Below are 24,318 nucleotides of genomic sequence, written 5' to 3'. Positions count from 1 at the left end.
CCTTTTCTTTGTATTCTTGTTCTAACAAATATTTAATAATTCTTCCATATAATCTACTGAAGGTATTGGTCACTGTTATTCCGCTATAATTTTTACACTCATCTTTCGCTCCTTTTTTATGTATCACTGAAATATATCCTACTTTCAAATCATTTGGGACATCTTCCCCATTTAAACATCTTTCAAAAAGGTTTCTTGACAATTCCATTAATTTCTTTGTTCCTAATTTTAATAATTCTGCAGGAATACCTCCAATGCCTGTAGCCCTTCCATTCTTTAAAGATTTTATTGCAGTTTTTACTGTCTCTATTTCCAAACGGATGTAATTCTCTGCCTGTAGATCTATCATTTCATTATATTCAGGGTTTCCCAAGTATTCTTCCCTGTTTTCTGTTAATAAACTTTTAAAATATTTTTCCCAAGAGTCATGAGTAATATATTTAATATGTGTTGTTTCTTTGGAATTCCTTCTTAAATTTTTTATAGTTTTCCATGCTTCTGTGTTTCTTTTACCACCAATATAGGATTCAATTTTTTGACATGACTGTTCCCAAACTTTGTTTTTTGCTTCTGCAACCTTTTTCCGGATTTTCGCTTGTTGTGCATTAAGCTCTATTTTATCTTGAAGATTTCTGGTATTTAACCATTTTAAATATTTTTCTTTCTTTAATTTCACTTCCTTTTTAATTTCTTCATTCCAGTAGTATAATGGATGGTTTGTACGTGTTTCTTCTGTTTCTCCTAAAGCTTCCTTGGCGGCTTCATGTAATTTATTTACAATATAATGATATTGATCTTCTGTATTATCAAACTCTGTTTCTACCAGTTTTTCATCTAATCTCTTTCGATATAAAAATATTGTGCTTTCATTCTCCAAACTATTCAAATTATATTTAGGAATTTTGATTTCTGTTTGTATATTTTCTATAGGACAATTTCGATTTTCTTCAGTGCTTTTTCCTCTGAAGGGGAATAAAAATTTGGAATTTACCAAATAATGATCGCTAAGAGTTACCCCTCTATATACTCTTATGTCATGTATTTTTATCCTCGTTTGCTGTTTAATTATAATATAGTCTATTATTGATTTTTGATTCAATGTATCTTTATGCCATGTGTATTTATGTATTTCTTTATGTTGATAAAAGCCATTTAATATTTTCAATGAATTTTGTTCACAGATATCAATAAGTCTATTACCATTATCATTTATAACATTTTCTCCAAATGGTCCTATAATTTTATTTCCAATTTTACTTCCAGTTCTACTGTTAAAATCCCCTGCAATAATAATCTCCCTGGTTTTCCCGATATCCTCTATGATTCCATTTAAATTATTATAGAAATCATCCTTTTTACAAATTGGTTCATCTTTGCTTATTCCATATACTCCTATAATAGTAATTTTGTATCCATGAATATCAATATTAATTTTAATCAGATTTTCATCAATAGGTTCCCAGTTTGTGACCATTCTTTTGAATTTGTTTTTCATCAATATCGATATCCCCCATTTTGCTCTTTGATTTTTTGGGACACCACTATAGAAATGTGTATATGGTCCTATTCGTTCAAAAAAAATAATATATATATATATATATATGTCCAGCTACTAGTATTTATACTGGTCGGCTTTATATCAACAGTAGGTCGCTGGTCATAATGTTCTGACTGAATTGATCAGCCAGAACACACACACACACACACACACACACACACACACACACACACACATATATATATATATATATATATATATATATATATATATATATATATATATATATATGTGTGTGTGTGTGTGTGTGTGTGTGTGTGTGTGTGTGTGTGTTTTGACTGATCTATATATATATACTGATCAGTCAGAACATTATGACCAGTGACCTACTGTTGATATAAAGCCGACCAGTATAAATACTAGTAGCTGGATATGAACTTGCTATCTTTCAGTTCACGGTTCACAACTATCGACAACTGCATGGCTTTTACGTGATAACAATGTGTTAGGTATATATTAGACTGGAGTTAAACAGGGAGATGGATTGTCACCATTGTTGTTGAATATAGCACTGGACGAAGTGATCAGGCAGTGGAGAGCAATAAACGAGAAAATGGGAATGCCAAAGAGCCATGTGGGGGACAAAAAGGACAACTGGGCTCAAGTGGACTACTTAGCTTTTGCAGATGTAGTAAGTGAGACGGAAGAAGACGCAAAGACACAATACGACAACTTAAGTAAGGTAGCCAGAAAGGTGTGACTGAGGATTGTCTATAACAACACAAAGACATTAAATACAATTGCAGACTGGGAAACACCGGAAGGTACTGTGAAAATGGTGGACAAATTTAAATACCTGAGACAATTTATAACAAGAAGGAACAGGAGCAAGGAGGGAATAACAGAGAGGATAAAGAAGATGAGGTCAGCCTTCTGCGTGACGAGAGAGATATACTATAAAAAGAATATATCCACAGAGGCGAAGATAAACCACTACAAGGCAATGGTGAGGAATGCAGTATTATATGCCGCTGAGACGATGACACTAGGAAGAAATGGGGCAGAACAACTAGAGAAAGAAGAGAGAAAAATACTGAGAAAAATACTAGGGCCCAAAGGAGGTGGAGAGAGCTGGATGCGAAGACCTAGGGAAGAATTGTACCGGAACATGAGAACAATATCCGGGGAAATCACACTCAAAAGGGCAAGGTTTGCTGGACATGTAGTTAGGATGAGTATGGACAGAATGACGAAAAGAGTGTGGGAAACAATAGGGATGACAAGGGGAAAGACGGGAACCAAGTGGGTTGTTGAACTTCGGAAGGACTGGTTGGAATTGGGGATCAAGGTCGAAGGAAAGGAAAATTGGAGGAACAAATATACACCGACCAATATGCCGGAGATCAATGACAGAGAACAATACAGGAAAAGATTAGAGTGTCACCAGTGGAGCCGACAGGAGAAAAGGACACTGAAGATCTCGGGAGAAGAGCGGGAGAGAAGAAGAGAAAGAATGAAGAGGTTCTGGGAGAAGAAGAGGAAAATGCAGTCCACGAAGAGGCTACTCGTGGTCCTACAGAGGCCGTAACGAAGAAGAAGTAGAGAATTTATACACATGTCTGACGTCTGTAGCCAAAGATGTAATTTTTTTATATTTAACTGTAACAATTTCCGCTAAAAACGACACGCTTTTGACAAATAATCAGTGCGCTGTACTACTGAAATGGGATACATTCATAGGAGGCAAGTCATGATCAGAGAAGCCTCAAATACGACAAGCATGTAACTGCAAAAAATGGTTCAAATGGCTGTGAGGTCATCAGTCCCCTAGAACTTAGAAGTACTTAAACATAACTAACCTAAGGACATCACACACATCCATGCCCGAGGCAGGATTCGAACCTGCGACCGTAGCGGTCGCGCGGTTCCAGACTGTAGCACCTACAACCGCTCGGCCGCTACGGCCGGCCATTTTACTACGAATGCATAGTTTGCCACCATTTTGTTGTAACAAATTGTACCAAAGACGAGGAGTTTTCGAGAGACCGCAAGTGTGCTGGTGCTTTCAAACACCTTATATTCAAAGAACCCACATTATCGTATAAAAAGCGCCAACTACAAAGGTCAACTTAATTTCACTCAATCCAAAATGGCGTGTCCTCTGTTCTACCTGTGACACAGAACCGGTGCCGCTTTTCATTGGCCACATTCCTGTCCACTTGGTAGATTCGTCCTTTCATCAAATGAAACTATATGGTTTCAGCGACCTTTTCAAGGCTCCAAAATTTATAACGTATATATGCAGACTGAAGCGATGAACGAAAATTTGTACTGAGGCTAGTATTCAAACCCAGGTCGCCTATTCACTAAACAGATGTGCTGACCACAACCCCAGGCTGTCAGAGTGGCTTTGCCCAAATGCTTGCACTACCATAGCTCGCCTCCGTCCTCAGTCGTAATTCCCATGCACGCCTCAACCCACTCGGCACTCCCCCTAAACGAGGACAGCACTGCAGAGGCTTCCATATGAATTTTCATTCGTCCCTTCAGTCTGCGTATACAGGGTGGTCCATCGATCGTGACCGGGCCAAATATCTCACGAAATAAGGGTCAAACGAAAAAACTACAAAGAACGAAACGTCTCGTTTGAAGAGGGAAACCAGATGGCGGTATGGTTGGCCCGCTAGATGGCGCTGCAATAGGTCAAACGGATATGAACTACGTTTTTTAAAATAGAACCCCCATTTTTGGTTACATACTCTTGTAGTACGTAAGGAAATATGAATGTTTTAGTTGGACCACTTTTTTCGCTTTGCGATAGATGGCGCTGTAAAAGTCACAAATATATGGTTCACAATTTTAGACGAACAGTTGGTAACAGGTAGGTTTTTTAAATTAAAATACAGAAAGTAGGTACGTTTGAACATTTTATTTCGGTTGTTCCAATGTGATACATGTACCTTTGTGAACCTATCATTTCTGAGAACGCATGCTGTTACAGCGTGATTACCTGTAAATACGAGGGCTATCCACAAAGTATATTACGTTTTGGAATTAAAAATAAATAAAGTATTGGAATTTTTTTATTATATACAGATGAAAGCCACACTTAAATACCACTTTTCTACATAGTTGCCATTTAAATTAAGGCACTTATCGTAGCGATGGACGAGCTTGGAAATTCCTTCGTCGTAAAATTCGGCCGCCTGCGCCTTGATGATTAATAGTGAGGGATTTGATGTTGGCTGCGTCTGGTTTACAGATGAAGCACACTTCCACCTGAATGGATACGTGAATAAGCAGAACTGGCGATTTTGGGGTTCCGAAAAGCCGTATTGGTGTGAAGCTAAACCCCTGTATTCTCCTAAAGTTACTGTGTGGGCTGCAGTATGCAGCAGAGGTATTATTGGCCCTTTTTTCATTCGAGAAACGGTCACTGGTGCACGTTACGTTGCAATTTTGGAACAATTTGTCGCCATACAGCAAGCGTTTGAGGATCGACGAGGTTTATGCAAGATGGAGCCCGACTACATCGGACCGAACAAGTGTTTCGCTTTCTTGAGGAATACTTCGGGAATCGAGTCACTGCTTTGGAATATCCCAAATTTACTGGTGCAGGCATGGATTGGCCTCCATATTCGCCGGATTTGACTCCGTGTGACTTTTTTTATGGGGCACAGTGAAAGACATGGTCTACCCGAAGCATCCCGCCACGCTGGACGAGCTTGAATCGGCGATCTCTGTGGCATGTGAATCCATTTCGGTTGAGACACTACGAAATGTGATGGCGAATTTCATTCTTCGTTTGCGCCACCCCTGTAGTGCCAATGGTAAACATTTTGAAAATATTGTGATGTGATTGTTTGCAAAGATTGTTTTCATACGATTATTTCACTTATGTATGCTGATATGAGCTGTACAGTGTACAGCGCCATCTGTTAGCAGCTTTTGTAACTATTATTTCAAACTGCTGTACAAACTTTTTACAGCTTTCACAATAAACATACCGTTTACTACATTCCTCTATCGATCTTTGTTTTCGAGATGTTTAATTTTGAAATCATGTGGTGGTGGTGGTTAGTGTTTAACGTCCCGTCGACGAGGTCATTAGAGACGGAGCGCAAGCTCGGGTTCGGGAAGGATTGGGAAGGAAATCGGCCGTGCCCTTTCAAAGGAACCATCCCGGTATTTGCCTGAAACGATTTAGGGAAATCCCGGAAAACCTAAATCAGGATGGCCGGAGACGGGATTGAACCGTCGTCCTCCCGAATGCGAGTCCAGTGTAATTTTGAAATCAGGCAATCCTTTTCTGGACACCCTGTATCACAAAGCGAAAAAAGTGGTCCAACTAAAACGTTCATATTTCTTTACGTATTACATGAATGTGTAATAAGAAATGGGGGTTCCTCTTTTAAAAAAACGCAGTTGATATCCTTTTGAGCTATGGCAGCGCCATCTAGCGGGCCAACCATAGCGCCATCTGGTTTCCCGGTTCAAGCTAGACGAGTTTCGTTCTTTGTAGTTTTTTCGTTTGACGTTTATTTCGTGAGATATTTGGGCCGGTCACTATCAATGGGCCACCCTGTATACACCTTCCTTTCACGCTCGGAATGTGTACGAGGGCAGTTCAATAAGTAACGCAACACATTTTTTTTCTCGGCCAATTTTGGTTGAAAAAACCGGAAATTTCTTGTGTAATATTTTCAAACATTCCCGCTTCGTCTAGTATAGTTTCATTGACTTCCGATAGGTGGCAGCGCTGTACGGAGCTGTTAAAATGGCGTCTGTAACGGATGTGCGTTGCAAACAATGGGCAGTGATCGAGTTTCTTTTGGCGGAAAACCAGGGCATCTCAGATATTCATAGGCGCTTGCAGAATGTCTACGATGATCTGGCAGTGGACAAAAGCACGGTGAGTCGTTGGGCAAAGCGTGTGTCATCATCGCCGCAAGGTCAAGCAAGACTGTCTGATCTCCCGCGTGCGGGCCGGCCGTGCACAGCTGTGACTCCTGCAATGGCGGAGCGTGACAACACACTCATTCGAGATGATCGACGGATCACCATCAAACAACTCAGTGCTCAACTTGACATCTCTGTTGGTAGTGCTGTCACAATTGTTCACAAAAATCTGAACGAACTTCTCCTTCTTCATGACAACGCAAGACCTCACACAAGTCTTCGCACCCGAGAGGAGCTCACAAAACTTCAGTGGACTGTTCTTCCTCATGCACCCTACACCCCCGATCTCGCACCGTCGGATTTCCATATGTTTGGCCCAATGAAGGACGCAATCCGTGGGAGGCACTACGCGGATGATGAAGAAGTTATTGATGCAGTACGACGTTGGCTCCGACATCGACCAGTGGAATGGTACCGTGCAGGCATACAGGCCCTCGTTTCAAGGTGGTGTAAGGCCGCAGCATTGAATGGAGATTACGTTGAAAAACAGTGTTGTGTAGCTAAAAGTTTGGGGAATAACCTGGTGTATTTCAATGCTGAATAAAACAACCCCTGTTTCAGAAAAAAATGTGTTGCATTACTTATTGAACTGCCCTCGTAGTTACTGACTGTGAGGTCGCTAGACGCGGCCAGCTCCGGTGAGAGGACGCCTGGCTCACTCTGCTGTCTCGCTCTGCGGCAGACATGCGGCGTGCTGGCGGCGGCGGTGCTGGTGGTGTGTTGCGGCCCGGGGGCGGCCGCCTCCTCGCCGTGGCGGCCCGTCGCAGGCCTGCTGTCCGGCGTGGCGGGGGCGGCGGGCAGCGGCGCGGAGGCGGCGCTGGGCGTCGTGGGCGGCGTCGGCCGCGGCCTCGCCGGCGGAGTCGGTGAGTGGCGGCGGCGCGGCCTCTGACCCAGCCGTGCAACAGCTGCGTCTCGAAATAACACTGTGTGCACAAGTCAAGTAGGAAATGTATCGAACAATGTCCAGCTACAGCTACTAGTAGCTTTGTTCGTTATGAAGATGTGAACAGCAGTACGCATTTTTAAATAGCGCCCTATATTCTTCATTCGGTAATCCACTTCCCCTTCTCAAAACCTTTTCAAAAGCGTATTACACCGTACCATTCACGCAAACATGACACTAAAAGCGTAACGCAGATATACACTACTGGCCATTAAAATTGCTACACCAAGAAGAAATGCAGATGATAAACGGGTGTTCATTGGACAAATATATTATACTAGAATTGACATATGATTACATTGTCACGCAATTTGGGTGCATAGATTCTGAGAAATCAGTACCCAGAACAACCACCTCTGGCCGTAAGAACGGCCTTGATACGCCTGGGCAATGAGTCAGAGCTTGGATGGCGTGTACAGCTACAGCTGCCCACGCAGTTTCAACACGATACCACAGTTCATCGAGAGTAATGACTGGCGTATAGTGACGAGCCAGTTGCTCGGTCACCATTGACAAGACGTTTTCAGTTGGTGATAGATATGGAGAATGTGCTGGCCAGTAGTCGAACATTTTCTGTATCCAGAAAGGCCCGTACAGGACCTGCAATATGCGGTCTTGCATCATCCTGCTGAAATGTAGGGTTTCGCAGGGATCGAATGAAGGGTGGAGCAACGGGTCGTAACACATCTGAAATGTAGCGTCCACTGTTCAAAGTGCCGTCAATGCGAACGAGAGGTGACCGAGACGTGTAACCAATGGCACCCCATACCATCACGCCGGGTGATGCGCCAATATGGCGATAACGAATGCACGCTTCCAATGTGCGTTCACCACGATGTCGCCAAACACGGATGCGACCATCATGATGCTATAAACACAACATGGATTCATCCGAAAAAATGACGTTTTGCCATTCGTCCACCCAAGTTTGTCGTTGAGTAGACCATCGCAGGCGCTCCTGTCTCTGATGCAGCGTCAGGGGTTACTGCAGCCATGGTCTGCGAGCTGATAGTCCATTCTGCTGCAAACGTCGTCGAACTGTTCGTGCAGATGGTTGTTGTCTTGCAAACGTCCCCATTTGTTGACTCAGGGATCGAGACGTGGCTGCACGATTAGTTACAGCCATGCGGATAAGATGCCTGTCATCTCGACTGCTAGTGATACGAGGCCGTTGGGATCCAGCACGGCGTTCCTTATTACCCTCCCGAATCAACCGATTCCATATTCTGCTAACAGTCATTGGATCTCGACCAACGCGAGCAGCAATGTCGCGATACGATAAACCGCAATCGCGACAGGCTACAATCCGATTTTTTATCAAAGTCGGAAAAGTGATGGTACGCATTTCTCCTCCTTACACGAGGCATCACAACAACGTTTCACCAGGCAACGCCGGTCAACTGCTATTTGTGTATGAGAAATCGGTTGGAAACTTTCCTCATGTCAGCACGTTGTAGGTGTCGCCACCGGCGCCAGCCTTGTGTGAATGCTCTGAAAAGCTAATCATTCGCATATCACAGCATCTTCTTCCTGTCGGTTAAATTTCGCGTCTGTAGCACGTCATCTTCGTGGTGTAGCAATTTTAATGGCCAGTAGTGTACTTATTGACCAGTCATAAAAACTCCCTTGAGAGTTTCATTTGCTTCCTCAGCAAGGAGTTCTCTTGTTTTCTCAGTGACTGTAATACTGCTGTCATCAGCGAAGAGGATTTTTCACCATGAGTAACACTACTAGGAAAGTCATTGATGTATACTGGGAACAATATTGTTCCTAATATGATACCTTGTGGAACCCCCATTTTAATGTGTTTTGGTTCTGATAAGTGTTTTACTAAATGTTTAGATCTATTTTAAGCATGTGTTACCTCTACTCTTAGTACCCTATCTGATAGGTATGATCGAAACCAGTCATCAGCCACCCCTCTTATTCCTAATGCTTCTAATTTATTTAATAGAATCTTTTGGTCGACTGTATCAAACGCCTTAGGAAGATCCAAAAATGTGCCTGTGACACACTCATCTTTATCAAGTACAACTTTTGTGAATTCTACTATGGCTGACTCCATATTTTTGGCACTTTGGAAACCCAGCTGTGATTCGCTTAAAAGATTGTATTTATTCAGGTAATTCATTAATCTGCCTTTCATAATAGCTTCTATCATTTTTGAGAATGGTGAGAGCAGGGAAATAGGCTGGTAATTTGGATGCACGAGAATAGGATGCAAAATTTATCTACTTGAACCAAGGTTTATTTGATATAAAAATTAAAAATCTTAAATGAATTGTGTTTTTTATTCTTTTGTCCAAACCAAAATTTTTATATATCTAATTTCTTTATCGTAACATTAAACAGAAAATTTGGTATATTTGTTAATAGATTAAATCGCTTATATCGTCTTTAAAAATTGTCATGTCTTTGAATTTACAAATCGTATTTCCAGAAGTAATAGAGAGCTTTCAAATAACGTCTCCTTGACTAAAAAGTGACACCTTATCTGTTGAAATAAACGTGCTTTATGGACCTTGTTTTTACAAAAAAAAAGCCATCGTAACTTTTATCTTTACAGGCATACAATCTAAATGACTGCTTGCTTTTTCCATATGCAGCACAATCTCCTGAGTTGAAAACAGTGACCAGTGGTTCTGAAGAAATACTGATGACTACTGTTTAGATTACATGTAAAAGATCAATGTAAGTCAACTGAATCAAATTTTAAGCAGAACAACACAACTAACTTTTACAAATCATTCAAATATAGTTTAAAGAAGTACATGCCACCAAGTTTACAGTTCACAAATCCGAAAATACAAAATACTACATACTATAAAATGGAGAACTACAGAACACTAGCGAACTCATTCAAAGAATTACACAACTATAAGCCACCAAAAGAAAAATTTTATTTTCGTAATGTAATTCAACCAGACTCAAAGCCTCCAACAATAAAAGAAATCAGAGAAATCATACAACAATTTAAAAGTAACAAAGCATCAGAAGAAAGCAATACAGTGCTGAATTGTGGAAGCACTCTGGTACCTACATTATTCTATGTCTGACAGAAATCATTAATGAAATTTGAACAACAAACAGCTTACAATCAGAACTGATATTGGTGTTAATACATCCACTAAACAAAAAAAAGAAAGAAAACTGATGCTAACAATTACAAAAAGATCTCCCACTTATCAGTGACATACAAGATCTTGTCTGTGGCACTCTTAAAGAGGACAGAATAAATATTCGATCGAAAACTAGGACAGTATCAAGCAAAGTTTAGAGGGTCAAATCTTGTGCAGACATAATAAATCTAAAGCACATAATAGAAATGAGGAAAATCATAAACTTGAAATACATTATAACTTTTATAGATTTTAAAAAAGTGTATGACTCAATTAATAAGAATGCTCTGATTAACATTTTAAAGGAATTCGTACTCAACAGAAAACAACAGAATTAATTAAAGAAATTTAATTATCACAACATCAAAATTAAAATTTGCGTGAAACTGTCAAACCATTTTGAAATAAAATCAGGAGTAAGGCAGGAAGATGGTGTATCACTCCTAGTTTTTAAATGCGCATTAGAGAAACTAGTGAGACAATAGAGAAAATCCATCAATACTGGCGGTATTCAACTAGAAAGGAGTCTAAATGAAATCACTATAGATTGTCTAACTTTTGCAAATGATATGGCATTAATTACTGACTTATTGGATAGAGCCAAAGAACAAATTACAGAACTACAGAAACAAGCAGATAAAATAAGACTAAAAATATCAATTGAAAAAACACAGTTGGCCGTTGTGACCGAGCGGTTCTAGGCAATTCAGTCTGGAACCGCGCGACCGCTATGGTTGCCAGGTTCGAATCCTGCCTCAGGCATGGATGTGTGTGATGTCGTTAGGTTGGTTAGGTTTAAGTAGTTCTACGTTCTAGGGGACTGATGACCTCAGATGTTAAGTCCCATAATGCTCAGAGCAATTTTTGAAATAAACACATTTCGTGACAAATAGCAATGACGGCTCTCCAGATGTCAAAGTTGTAACAGCACAACATCTAAAACAAACCATTTCAATTACCTAGGAGAATGGATAATAAGCAACACAAAAGAAAAGGTAGCTATAGAAAATAAGAGTACATAAAACGCAAAGGGCATTCCAAATGACTTAAACATGTATAATAAAAAAATCTTTTTCCTGAAACACAAAACTCTGACACTTTCGAACGATGGTAACACCTGGAACATTGTAAGCAGCTGTATGGAGGAGGGGCAGAAACACTTAATCTAACAAAATTTATGGACCTGAAAAACTGGAAAATGTTTAAAGAAGAATCTAAGGAAACTACTGGGGCGTAGGATTAATAGTAATATTGAATACAAACTAGATCAAACAGAGAGCTCTGAATTTACAGTATTTTGTACCATGTTACATAATCGAACGCTTGTTATAGATCGAGAAAGTTTGTGAGTATGTCTCGATTTTAATCAATCCTGCTTCCACTATCGAGCGCAACCTCAGAACTGCCTCTGTGATGGCATCTAACGGATCGCCAATTTTCTTTTCCTTGCTTCTGTACATTATTCTTGTCAGAAACTTGGATGCACTAGCTGTATTAACTCTTGCATTTACTTGTCCTTGAAAGTGATGATATGGGACAAAATCGCTGACATACGTCACTTTGACAAGAACGCATTGCTGTCGCTGGCACAACTGTTTATGAGCACAACGTTTAACGTGGTGTTCTGCACCAGACGATACTACAAACATTGTAAGTTACGACCGTAGTGAGCAATGGATCGCATAGATTGGACAGTGGATCATTTGAACGTGTCGCCTGTTCAGACGAATGACATTTCTTGTAACACATCAGGTTAATGTTCATGTCCAAACTGCCATTCAGGCGAACAGCCGCTTAATACTAGCGACACAAATGCAGGCTGGCTGAAGCACTAATATGCCGTGGATGAAATCTAGGGGCTCCGCGATAGTACTCGAAGAAAATACACTCCTGGAAATTGAAATAAGAACACCGTGAATTCACTGTCCCAGGAAGGGGAAACTTTATTGACACATTCCTGGGGTCAGATACATCACATGATCACACTGACAGAACCACAGGCACATAGACACAGGCAACAGAGCATGCACAATGTCGGCACTAGTACCGTGTATATCCACCTTTCGCAGCAATGCAGGCTGCTATTCTCCCATGGAGACGATCGTAGAGATGCTGGATGTAGTCCTGTGGAACGGCTTGCCATGCCATTTCCACCTGGCGCCTCAGTTGGACCAGCGTTCGTGCTGAACGTGCAGACCGCGTGAGACGACGCTTCATCCAGTCCCAAACATGCTCAATGGGGGACAGATCCTGAGATCTTGCTGGCCAGGGTAGTTGACTTACACCTTCTAGAGCACGTTGGGTGTCACGGGATACATGCGGACGTGCATTGTCCTGTTGGAACAGCAAGTTCCCTTGCCGGTCTAGGAATGGTAGAACGATGGGTTCGATGACGGTTTGGATGTACCGTGCACTATTCAGTGTCCCCTCGACGATCACCAGTGGTGTACGGCCAGTGTAGGAGATCGCTCCCCACACCATGATGCCGGGTGTTGGCCCTGTGTGCCTCGGTCGTATGCAGTCCTGATTGTGGCGCTCACCTGCACGGCGCCAAACACGCATACGACCATCATTGGCACCAAGGCAGAAGCGACTCTCATCGCTGAAGACGACACGTCTCCATTCGTCCCTCCATTCACGCCTGTCGCGACACCACTGGAGGCGGGCTGCACGATGTTGTGGCGTGAGCGGAAGACGGCCTAACGGTGTGCGGGACCGTAGCCCAGCTTCATGGAGACGGTTGCGAATGGTCCTCGCCGATACCCCAGGAGCAACAGTGTCCCTAATTTGCTGGGAAGTGGCGGTGCGGTCCCCTACGGCACTGCGTAGGATCCTACGGTCTTGGCGTGCATCCGTGCGTCGCTGCGGTCCAGTCCCAGGTCGACGGGCACGTGCACCTTCCGCCGACCACTGGCGACAACATCGATGTACTGTGGAGACCTCACGCCCCACGTGTTGAGCAATTCGGCGGTACGTCCACCCGGCCTCCCGCATGCCCACTATACGCCCTCGCTCAAAGTCCGTCAACTGCACATACGGTTCACGTCCACGCTGTCGCGGCATGCTACCAGTGTTAAAGACTGCGATGGAGCTCCGTATGCCATGGCAAACTGGCTGACACTGACGGCGGCGGTGCACAAATGCTGCGCAGCTAGCGCCATTCGACGGCCAACACCGCGGTTCCTGGTGTGTCCGCTGTGCCGTGCGTGTGATCATTGCTTGTACAGCCCTCTCGCAGTGTACGGAGCAAGTATGGTGGGTCTGACACACCGGTGTCAATGTGTTCTTTTTTCCATTTCCAGGAGTGTATTACTACCATGGATTAGGTGAACATTACTGCAGACCACATGCAGTCCTTCTTTTCGTCTTCCGCGACGGCGATGGTCTCTTCTGGTAGGGTAACTGACCCCGTTACAAGACGAGGAACATGCTACAGTGGTTCCAGGAGCGTGATACTGGACTCATGTTGACGTTTTGGCCACAAAATGTGCGTGATCTGAACCGGGAGGATCACAAACTACAAGATACCAGGTTCCAGTTCTTCATGCACGACGGACTGACCCATAAATTCCGGAATCTGGTGACATGTCCACAGACATCTGGTGCTACATAATTACCTAGTACCAACCCTGTCAGGATCTTGTCGAATTCAAGTCAAGCAGAATCGCTGTTGCATCGCATTCCAGAAGCTGAGGACCTCACTACTGTGAAGGCAGCCACAAAGCTTTCGCTCATCCACGTATATTCAACAATACAAGAAAATAGTTTTCGCAGTTCACATTCTAACTTCACACATTTGCAATTTCTGGCTCTTTGCAGTAAATGTGCAGCAATGCAGCAATGTGCAGGAATGCAGAAACAGCTTTCAGCTAAAATGACCAGCTACGACAATTTTTTTGTTTCAAAGACACCACACGCAAATGCTTGGTAGGACGTCTTTATATCAGTGTAACTAACATATTTTGCCTTTTTCAGGTGAAGTCCAAGGAGTTGGAAGAAAGTTAGTGAAAGGAGGTAAGAAATGAGCCGTCTCCCTAATTTGTCTCTGCTTTTCGTCTTCGCTGTCTCATTCTATGCTACTACATGATCCCATTGAGTAAAGTAAGTACACAGTAGTGCGTAATCAAGAGAACAAGGACGGATAGTAACATTCCAAATTTTTACGAATCAGATACTAAATACTCTCCTTATAAAATCAAAGTTTCGATTCTCAGCGAAAGCAATGGTGTAATGACTGATGTATCTGCAACCAGGATTCACTTAGCACTACTACTAATTTTGCAGCTTCACTTTTAAAATCCTTAAACCTAATTACAACTGTTTCACTGATGTCCCGAAACTTCCTTAGCGAATTTCCGCTAGGTCTGTTATCATAAAAGTGAGGAAGATTTCTTACAGCAGCATTAAAAGTTATTTACAACTCTGCACTACTGTATTACAGGCACATAAATGATCTCTTTTGTAGCTACTCCGAGTAACTTAGAACTGTAGGAGATCTTTGCCAACATTATGATGTCTGCACAGTCTTTTGCTTACCTTAGTCACTATTCAACACATCTAAATTATCTCCTCTCTTCTTATTTTCCTTAACTGTAATTGCGACATTTGTGCGGAAAGAAACTGCATCTACAAAACGTCAGGGATCCTTTAAGGGTTTTCATTTACTGTTTTTATATATCCCTGTGGAAAAATCTTTATCGGCGGCAAATAATAGAACTAGTCGGTAATGAAAGCGATAGGTATAGCTGGTAGAGCAACTGTTGTTCACGAACACTGCTACATGAGGTCAAGGGTTTTCTTTTTTTTTCTTTTTTAATAAGTAGAAAGCAGACACATCCACGCAAACCGTCGCTAACTATACGATTTCAGGACAGGAAATCATGTACGGAGATGAAACAGAAAGGTTTCATAATTCCATTACAAGAAGTTTATAAGAGGAACAGTACAAATTAGTTAAGCGCTTGCAAGAATGACACAGATGCATTTGTCTACTTGACAGTGTTTCATATTACAAACATTAAGAAAGTAGATGCCCCAGCCTATCTTTCCAAATAGATAACACACTGTCGTCGTTGAGAAATTACATGTTGTTGTTCTGGTTTTCAGTCCAAAGACTGTTTGATGCAGGTGTCCATGTTAGTGAATCCTCTGCATCCCTCTTCGTCTGTATAACTACTGTGATCTGTATCCATTTGAAGCTGATTGCTATACTGAAGCCTTTGTCTCGTTCTACAATTTTTAGTCTCCACATTTCCGTCCATAACTAAATAGACTCATGCCTCAGGAAGTGGTCTGTGAACTGATCTGTTGTTTTACTCAATTTGTGCCATAAATTCATTTTTCCCACTTTAATTCAGAACCTCCTCATTACTTATTCGAGCTACCCTTCTTCAGCATTCTTCTGCAGCACCATACTTCAAACGTTTTTATACTCTTCTTGCACAGACTGTTGATCGTACTTGGCAACATTCCAGATAAATACCTTCAGAAAAGACTTCCTACTGCTTATATTTGTATTCAATGTTAACAAATTCTCCTTTTTCAGAAATTCTTTTCTTGATATTGTCAGTTTACATTTTATTTCCTCTCTGTGTCGACCATCATCAGTTATTTTGCTACCCAAATAATAAATTTCACCTACTACTTTTAATGACTTCCTTCTAGTCTCATGCTTTCAGCTATATCTGATCACATTCTGCTATGTACCATTATCCTTGTTTTATAGGTACCTCTTATATTGATTGTGTATAAAAGTGATTTCTTCTTATTGGCCGCTTCTTTCCGTTTTCATATCTCCCTTCTCTCTCTCGTCTACCCTCTCTTTCTCTCTACACCTACATTTGTTCAAGAGTGTTTTTCTTTTTTTCCATAATGCTGAATGCGGGTAGACTAGCTGTCAGGGAGTGAAGGATGGGGTTCTAAGTGATCCAAAAGTTTGGTTTTTGTTTAGAGATTGTTTGGAGGGAGTAAGGGAAGAGTAAAGGGAAAAGGAATGTGTGCCATTATTCTGATGATCGTCTGTCAGTTTGTTCTCTACTGTTTTTTCTGTTAATTTCAATGGTGAGTTGGGTTGTTTATTGTTTTCACTTGGTTTTGTAAAATCGATTTCTTTTTGCTTTAATTTTTTGCCCATGATAATTTTCGTATAGCACATTTATTGTTGTTTATTCTAATTATTTTCATATCTTTCTTCCTAGAAATAGCTTGTCATTGTGTTAACTGGCATGTTCTACTAATTTTCTGTGTTAGTCTCATAATTGCATGATCTCATACATTCTTTGTATTGGGTATATAATGTTATACCTGTTTGTCACATGTAACTCTCATCATATTTGTTACATTGTAATTGATATACAACTGCTTCCTGGCATATATGTTAAGTCTTTTGTTAGGTTTAGAGTTATCTCTTCTGAACACCATGTTAATGCACTATTTTTAAGAAATTTTGATGATTTTATGTGTGAGTTTGTCCTTTTACAGTACTGTGTCCCATCTTGTCTGTGCTTTTTTGTTTTCAATACTGAAAAATGTACTGTAAAAATAGTATACATTGCTCACCCATACTCATATTGTAGACATGTGTTTCAGAAATCAGGCATTTTGGCTACTGATTCACAGTATCTTTATATCCTCACGAATCTTGTTATAAATAACACACTTAGATTCAAAACGAAGAATAATGTGCATAACTGCAATACAGAAGATAAAAATGATATCAGTTAGTCCATATTGAGATTGATATTAAGAGTGGCTTTATCCTATAAAGGGGTGCACAGTGTTCATACCAAAATTTTTTATCACCTACCCAGTGATATGAAATGTCTGACAGACAGAATAGTTAAATCTGAAAACAAAGTAAAAAATTCTCCTTGTCAAATCCTTGTGTTCCATAGGGAAATTTCTGCATAAGGAATATGTAAAAAGTGGGAGGAAGGAATTACTGACACCAGTAAGAACATGTAAATATATAAATAAATAAATGGTAAGCAACTAGCAATATTTACAGATGAATGTAAAATGACTGATTTCATATCATTATGATTACTCATACAAGTAATTCATGGAGCATAAAACTAACTAAATGTCCTGCATATTCTGGGCCATTGTTACAGTGTTTAGTGCATTTCTTTCTGTTGGGTTACATCATGTTGCTATTTTTACTCTCTTAAATTTATTTCTCATTGTAGTAATTACCACAAAAGATTTTATGCTCTTTGTATGTATGGTGCAGTGAGCAAAGTGTTAGCATGAAATATCGTTCATAGTTAGAGGCTTTGAGGCAAGGCCACCCAGCGGGTATATTAGGACATATTTTTCAGTTCTGTACTAAGGAATTTAAACAATCAGGAAACATTTTATAAAGTTTGCACTTAGATTTAAATTATAGTCAAATGTTTTAGAACTCTTGATATCAAGTCATATTTTTCAAGGCTGCTCCATGAAGTCATATTTAGCTCCACATAGCACAGGTTTGAGGTAGTGGTTTCTAAGGAGTACAACTAAAGGGTAAAAATATCTGAGCTGGAGGAAGTTGTACCAATATTCATACGATTTTTCACATTCCACTGGTTACAACAAAGGGGAAACATTCGCTGAATCTCCCATTTCAAATGCTTGTTCACTGTCTATCTATTATGTGTTGATACATGATTAATATTAATGTTTTGTTGGTCTGAATGATGCATTTTTGTTCTGGGCGCTTGCAATTCTATCAAGAGCAGTAGTAAAGGTACATGAAGTACATAAATGTTTCAATAGAGTGCATGAGAATAAGTTAAAGTGAGTGTCACCACATAGCAAGATTTTGATGAATGGTTAGACAATACAAGGGCATAAAACATGTGTGGTTACTTTGATCTGTTAACAAGGCCTTTGCTGACTAAAGGCATTACCTTCATAAAGGGCGTCATTTGCAGCTATATTTTTGTTACTTGTTATTAGGGTTGTGCAATGTTTACATATCATCAATGTTGATCTCCATTACATCATCAATGTCTAACTATCTGTAGCAGGTAATAACCATTCTTAATATGTCGATAAAATTGATGGTAGATGATGACTTTGAGTGGCATAAAAAGTAAAATACATAAGTAGGTGGATACTGCTGGTACTGCAACAGGCTTAGGGCTACTGGCAATATCTGTCTGCTACTGCTGATTCTTGACCACACAACCACATGCTCGACTTTTCAATGAAAGAATATCACATAATTATAAATTTTTACCATATTTAAAAATGCATGAAAATCCGTTAATTATAAATTTTTAATTGAATAAAAAAATAAAAATCACACATGAAAAATAAGTTTTCAGAATAAAGGGATCTCCGAAATTTCGTTTTTTCCATTAAAAAAATTGTATAAAAAACATTAATAGTCTGTTTTTTCCCTTATAAATGAGAACTCAAAACGAAAGCTTGGATTAGCTCAAAGAAAGTTCGAAAAGAAACATCACCATGTTTGACCTTCGAGAATATTACAAATTAAATTATTTATAAGTGTATTACAAATTAAATAAAGATGATCTGATTATAATAATAATTAAAAATTCCATAAGGAAAGAAATAAAGGCAAGGAAGAAGTGGAAACCTTATTATAAAACAATAAATAATAATGACATTTTTAAAAATAATGAGGATACCCCTTTAAAATAAATATTCCCATTTTCTACCAATGTGTTTGAGAAACCAAAAATTATGAAGATAATACATTGCTTAACATTTTACATTTAAATTTTACATTTTTGCATATTCATTTATCGATTTCACTCTTTTACTGCACAGTTCTATGTGATATCATTCACAGGCATCATTACACAGTTCACATACACATGTTGCGGTTGGGTCATGATAAGTTTTGTTTTTGCAGATTAGATGATGAAAGCCACCAAAGATATGCATTTAAGAAAATATTTCCATTTTACTCCAATGTGTTTGGGAAATAAAAAATAGGAAAACAGTTAATCAATCTTTAGTTGATACACAATTTAATAAAGCTTACATACTATTAATTTCGAAAATAATATATAGTCACTCTATCCTAATCATTCCTTAACTGCGAAAAAACCAGAAAGTATGGAAAATCTTAAATTATTTAATGGACTGTAAATAAACTTGGTTTTTTGTGAGTACAGGGTACAGAAAAATAATAAAATTGTCGAATATGAGCATCAAACTCAAAATTACTTAATTCTTAATGAAAAAGATATAATTAAATATTTAGGAATGGGAGAAAATATATTTTCCCAGAATCTCTAATTTTCAAACATAAGGATTGATATACACATTAAATAGAATTATCGGATTACAAATAGCAGTTAATAAATATGTTCCATTAAGAGGGTCATCCTACACTGAATTACCAGAAAATATAAAAGAAATGCTTCTGTTAATATACAAAATGATCAAAAATTCTTCTTATTGGCAGTAGCTTCTGCATTAAAACCAGTAGATAGACAGAAATGTAAAAATTCCGATATAACAAAAAATTATAAAGATTTTTCTAAAGAGGTTTAAGAAAATATACCTAATATTTCGTTTCCTGTTGAAATTAATGATAATCCAAAAGTCTACAGGAAAATTAATATATGTGTAAATATTTATTCCTGCAAAGAAAAAAAATCATCTGATGAAATATGTATATCCATTAAAAATAACAAAATGTAAAAAGGAAACATATTAATTTATTATACTTTTGAAAAGATATATAATTCACACTACTGTTGGATAAAAGATTTATCTCGAGTTGTTTCTAGTCAAATTAATAAAAAAGAACACAACAAATATTCAAATGGCCCTTATAAAAATCCAGTTGGTTATAGAGGAACAAACTGCCTTAAAATGCAGAGATTGTATTAAAAGACAAGTGGAAGAAATTTGGGAAATTTATTTTGAAACTGAAGATATGAAGCTGTTAACTTCTGAAGAACAATCAATGCATAACAAATCTAAAACTGTTCCTTACATAAAAAATATACACACATAGTAAAAAGTGCATTATCATGATCATTTAATGGGAAAGTACATAGTTACATTATGTAATAAATTCAATTTCTGAAAATATTTTAATTTTGTACCAATTTATTTTCATAATTTAGCAGAATATGATTCTCATTTGTTAGTTAAAGAACTCAGTTACAACGAAAAGAAATAGATTTAATACCAAATAATTAAAATAGATATGTTAATTTGTTAAAAAATGGAAAATTTGAAAATGATATTCTTTGTTACATTTAAATTTATGCATAAAAGCCTTAATGTCCTTTCTTGAAATTTAAAAAAGGATCAAATATAAGCATATTAACAATTTTTTCCAGAAGAACGACTAATAACTTTAGTAACTAGATAAGTTTTCATCCTTATGATTATATGCACAAATGAGAGAAATTTGAAGAACCAAAACTTTTAGCAAAAAAGGAATTTTATAATAAACTGAAAGACTACAAACTAAATGATGATAATTGTAGTGATAATTACTTCATGAAAAATTGAATTTAAAAAATCTTGAAGAATATTATTTTTATTGTTAGCTTATATATTGTGAATTTCAGAAAATTATGTATAAAAGTGTATGGTTTAGATCCATGTCGGTATTATACAGCACCTGATTTACCTTAGAATGAATTGTTTAAAATGACTGATCATCATATTGAATTATTACATTAATAGGATAAGATTTTCATGATTGAAAAAGAAATGAGAGGTGGTATCTTCTAATATTGTAAAAGATATGTTAAAGCAAGTAATAAGTATATGAAAATTCTTGATTAAAATATGATATCGAAATATTTACCATATTTAGATGAAAATAATTTATGTGGTAATGGCTGTTGTTGTTGCAGTCTTCAGTCCAGAGACTGGTTTAATGCAGCTATCTATGCTACTCTATCCTGTGCAAGCCTCTCATCTCTAAATAACTACTGCAACTTACATCCTTCTGAATCTGCTTAACATATGCATCTCTTGGTCTCCCTTTACGATTTTTACTCTCCATGCTTCCCGCCAGTACTAAATTGGTGATCCCTTGATGCCTCAGAATGTGTCCTACCAACCAATCCCTTCTTCTTGTCAAGTTGTACCACAAATTCCTCTTCGCCCCAATTATATTCAGTACCTCCTCATTAGCTATGTGATTTATACATCTAATCTTGAACATTCTTCTGTAGCACCACATTTCTAAAACTGCTATTTTATTCTCAGCTAAACTGTTTATTGTTTATATTTCACTTGTATACATGGCTACACACCATACAAATAGTTCCAGAAAAGACTTAAATCTATACTCGATGTTAACTAGTTTCTCTTCATCAGAAACACCTTCATTATGACTACATTTTATATCCTCTCTACTGCAACATTCATCAGTTATCTTGCTCTCCAAATAAAAGACTTTTACTACTTTAGGAGTCTTATTTCCTAATTTAATTCTTTCAGTGTCACATTATTTGGTTTGACTACATTCCATTATCCTCGTTTTGCTGTTGTTCATGTTCATCTTGTACAGGGTGTTACAAAAAGGTACGACGAAACTTTCAGAAAACATTCCTCACACACAAAGAAAGAAAGTATGTTATGGGGACATGTGTCCGGAAACGCTTACTTTCCATGTTAGAGCTCATTTTATTACTTCTCTTCAAATCACATTAATCATGGAACGGAAACACACAGAAACAGAACGTAACAGCGTGACTTCAAACACTTTATTACAGGAAATGTTCAAAATGTTCTCCGTTAGCGAGGATACATACATCCACCCTCCGTCGCATGGAATCCCTGATGCGCTGATGCATCCCTGGAGAATGGCCTAATGTATCACAGCCGTCCAAAATACGAGCACGAAGAGTCTCTACATTTGGTACCGGGGTTGCAAAGACAAGAGCGTTCAAATGCCCCCCATAAATAAAAGTCAAGAGGGTTGAGGTCAGGAGAGCATGGAGGCCATGGAATTTGTCCACCTCTACCAATCCATCGGTCACCGAATCTGTTGTTGAGAAGCGTACGAACACTTCAACTGAAATGTACAGGAGCTCCGTCTTGCATGAACCACATGTTGTGTTGTACTTGTAAAGGCACATGTTCTAGCAGCACAGGTAGAGTATCCCATATGAAATCATGATAACGTGCTCCATTGAGCTTAGGTGGACGAAACTAAAATGAACTCTAACATGGAAATTAAGCGTTTCCGGACACATGTCCACATAAAATCTTTTCTTTATTTGTGTGTGTGAGGAATGTTTCCTGAAAGTTTGGCCGTACCTTTTTGTAACACCCTGTATACTTATTTCTTCTCCATGGATTGTAATTCCTACTCCAAATTCTTTTGTTTCCTTTGCTGCTTGCTCAATATACATATTGAATAACATTAGGGATAGACTACAAGCCTGTCTCACTGTCTTCTGAACCACTGCCTCCCTTTTATGCCCCTCAGTTCTCGTCACTGCCATCTGGTTTCTGTTCAAATTTTAACTAGCCTTTTTCTTCCTGTATTTTACCCCTGCCACCTTCAGAATTTGAAAGAGAGTATTCCAGTTAACATTGTCCAAAGGTTTCCCTAAGTCTACAAACGCTAGAAACGTAGGTTTGCCTTTCCACAACCTATCTTCTATGATAAGACACAGGGTTAATATTGTCTCACGTGTTCCAACATTTCTATGGAATTCAAACTGATCTTCCTCAAGGTAGGTTTCTACCAGTTTTTCCACTCGACTGTAAAGAATTTGTGTTAGTACTTTGCAACTTGACTTATTAAACTGATAGATCGGTAATTTACATGCCTGTCAACATCTGCTTTCTTTGCGATCGGAATTATTAGTTTCTTCTTGAAGCCTAACGGTATTTCGCCTGTCTCATACATCTTGTTCACCAGATGGAAGAATTTTGTGTGTTGGCTCTCCTAAGGCTATCAGTAGTTCTAATGGAATGTTGTCTAATCCCAGTGCCTTGTTTCTACTTAGGTCTTTCAGTGCTCTGTGAAATTCTTCAGCATTGATACGGGTCAATATTTATCATAGGTAGATTCGAACAGGATGAACCAAGAAATCTGATTCTAGAAAAATAAGTTGAATTTGAGGCTTTTAAAACTGATAATATTTTCGAAGTTGTAGAATATCCAAAAGAATTACTTCATTTAGAAAAAGATTTGGCTTTAGCTACTGAAAATAAAATACTTCCAGAAGAAAGTATTATTGACAGCTTTAGATAATAAAGACAATTTTATTAATGCTGGCGAAGAGTTCTTGGGCTTCCAGCCAGGTGGCGGTGTCTTCAAACTGCAACGTTTCGATGAATGACATACTCGTCATCTTCTGGCGAAGTGCCGAGACTTTGCGGATGCATCTGTCGCAGTTTGAAGACACCGCCACCCGGCTGGAAGCCTGAGAACTCTTCGCCAGCTGTATACGCCGGGAAAGCATACATTCACAAATTTTTTTCATTATAGAAATCGTCTCTTGCAACGAAAGTAACAAAATTACGTAAAGTTTGAAAATCTAAGCGATCTGAATGTAGATATTATGATGAAAGCAAAATATCATATTGAAAAATATTTCTTCAAAATGGATGAATAATTCAGTATTTGGAAAAACGATGGAAAATATACCTCTTCATCTCCATCTACGTGATTACTCTGCCATTCACAATAAAGTGTCTAGCAGAGGGTTCAATGAACCACCTTCAAGCTTTCTCTCTTCCGTTCCACCCTCGAATGGCGGGCGAGAAAAAAGATCACTTAAATTATTTTGTATGAGCCCTGATTTCTCTTGTTGTATCATAATGATCATTTCTCCCTATGTAGGTTGGTGCCA

General features: G+C 38.7%; 1 protein-coding gene across 1 annotated transcript in view; it reads left to right on the top strand.

Moving 5' to 3' along the window:
• The window catches only part of LOC126100379 (uncharacterized), a 161,216-nt gene that overhangs the window by 45,136 nt on the left and 91,762 nt on the right, over window positions 1-24,318 (top strand). The window contains exons 2-3 of the mRNA XM_049910987.1: window positions 7,140-7,320; window positions 14,495-14,533. Coding sequence (XP_049766944.1) covers window positions 7,140-7,320; window positions 14,495-14,533 — 220 coding nt within the window. The remainder of the gene's footprint in view (window positions 1-7,139; window positions 7,321-14,494; window positions 14,534-24,318) is intronic.

Source organism: Schistocerca cancellata, chromosome 9 (assembly GCF_023864275.1).
Source record: "Schistocerca cancellata isolate TAMUIC-IGC-003103 chromosome 9, iqSchCanc2.1, whole genome shotgun sequence".
NCBI classification, from domain to species: Eukaryota; Metazoa; Arthropoda; class Insecta; order Orthoptera; family Acrididae; genus Schistocerca; species Schistocerca cancellata.
This window is presented reverse-complemented; position numbering and strand designations above follow the sequence as displayed.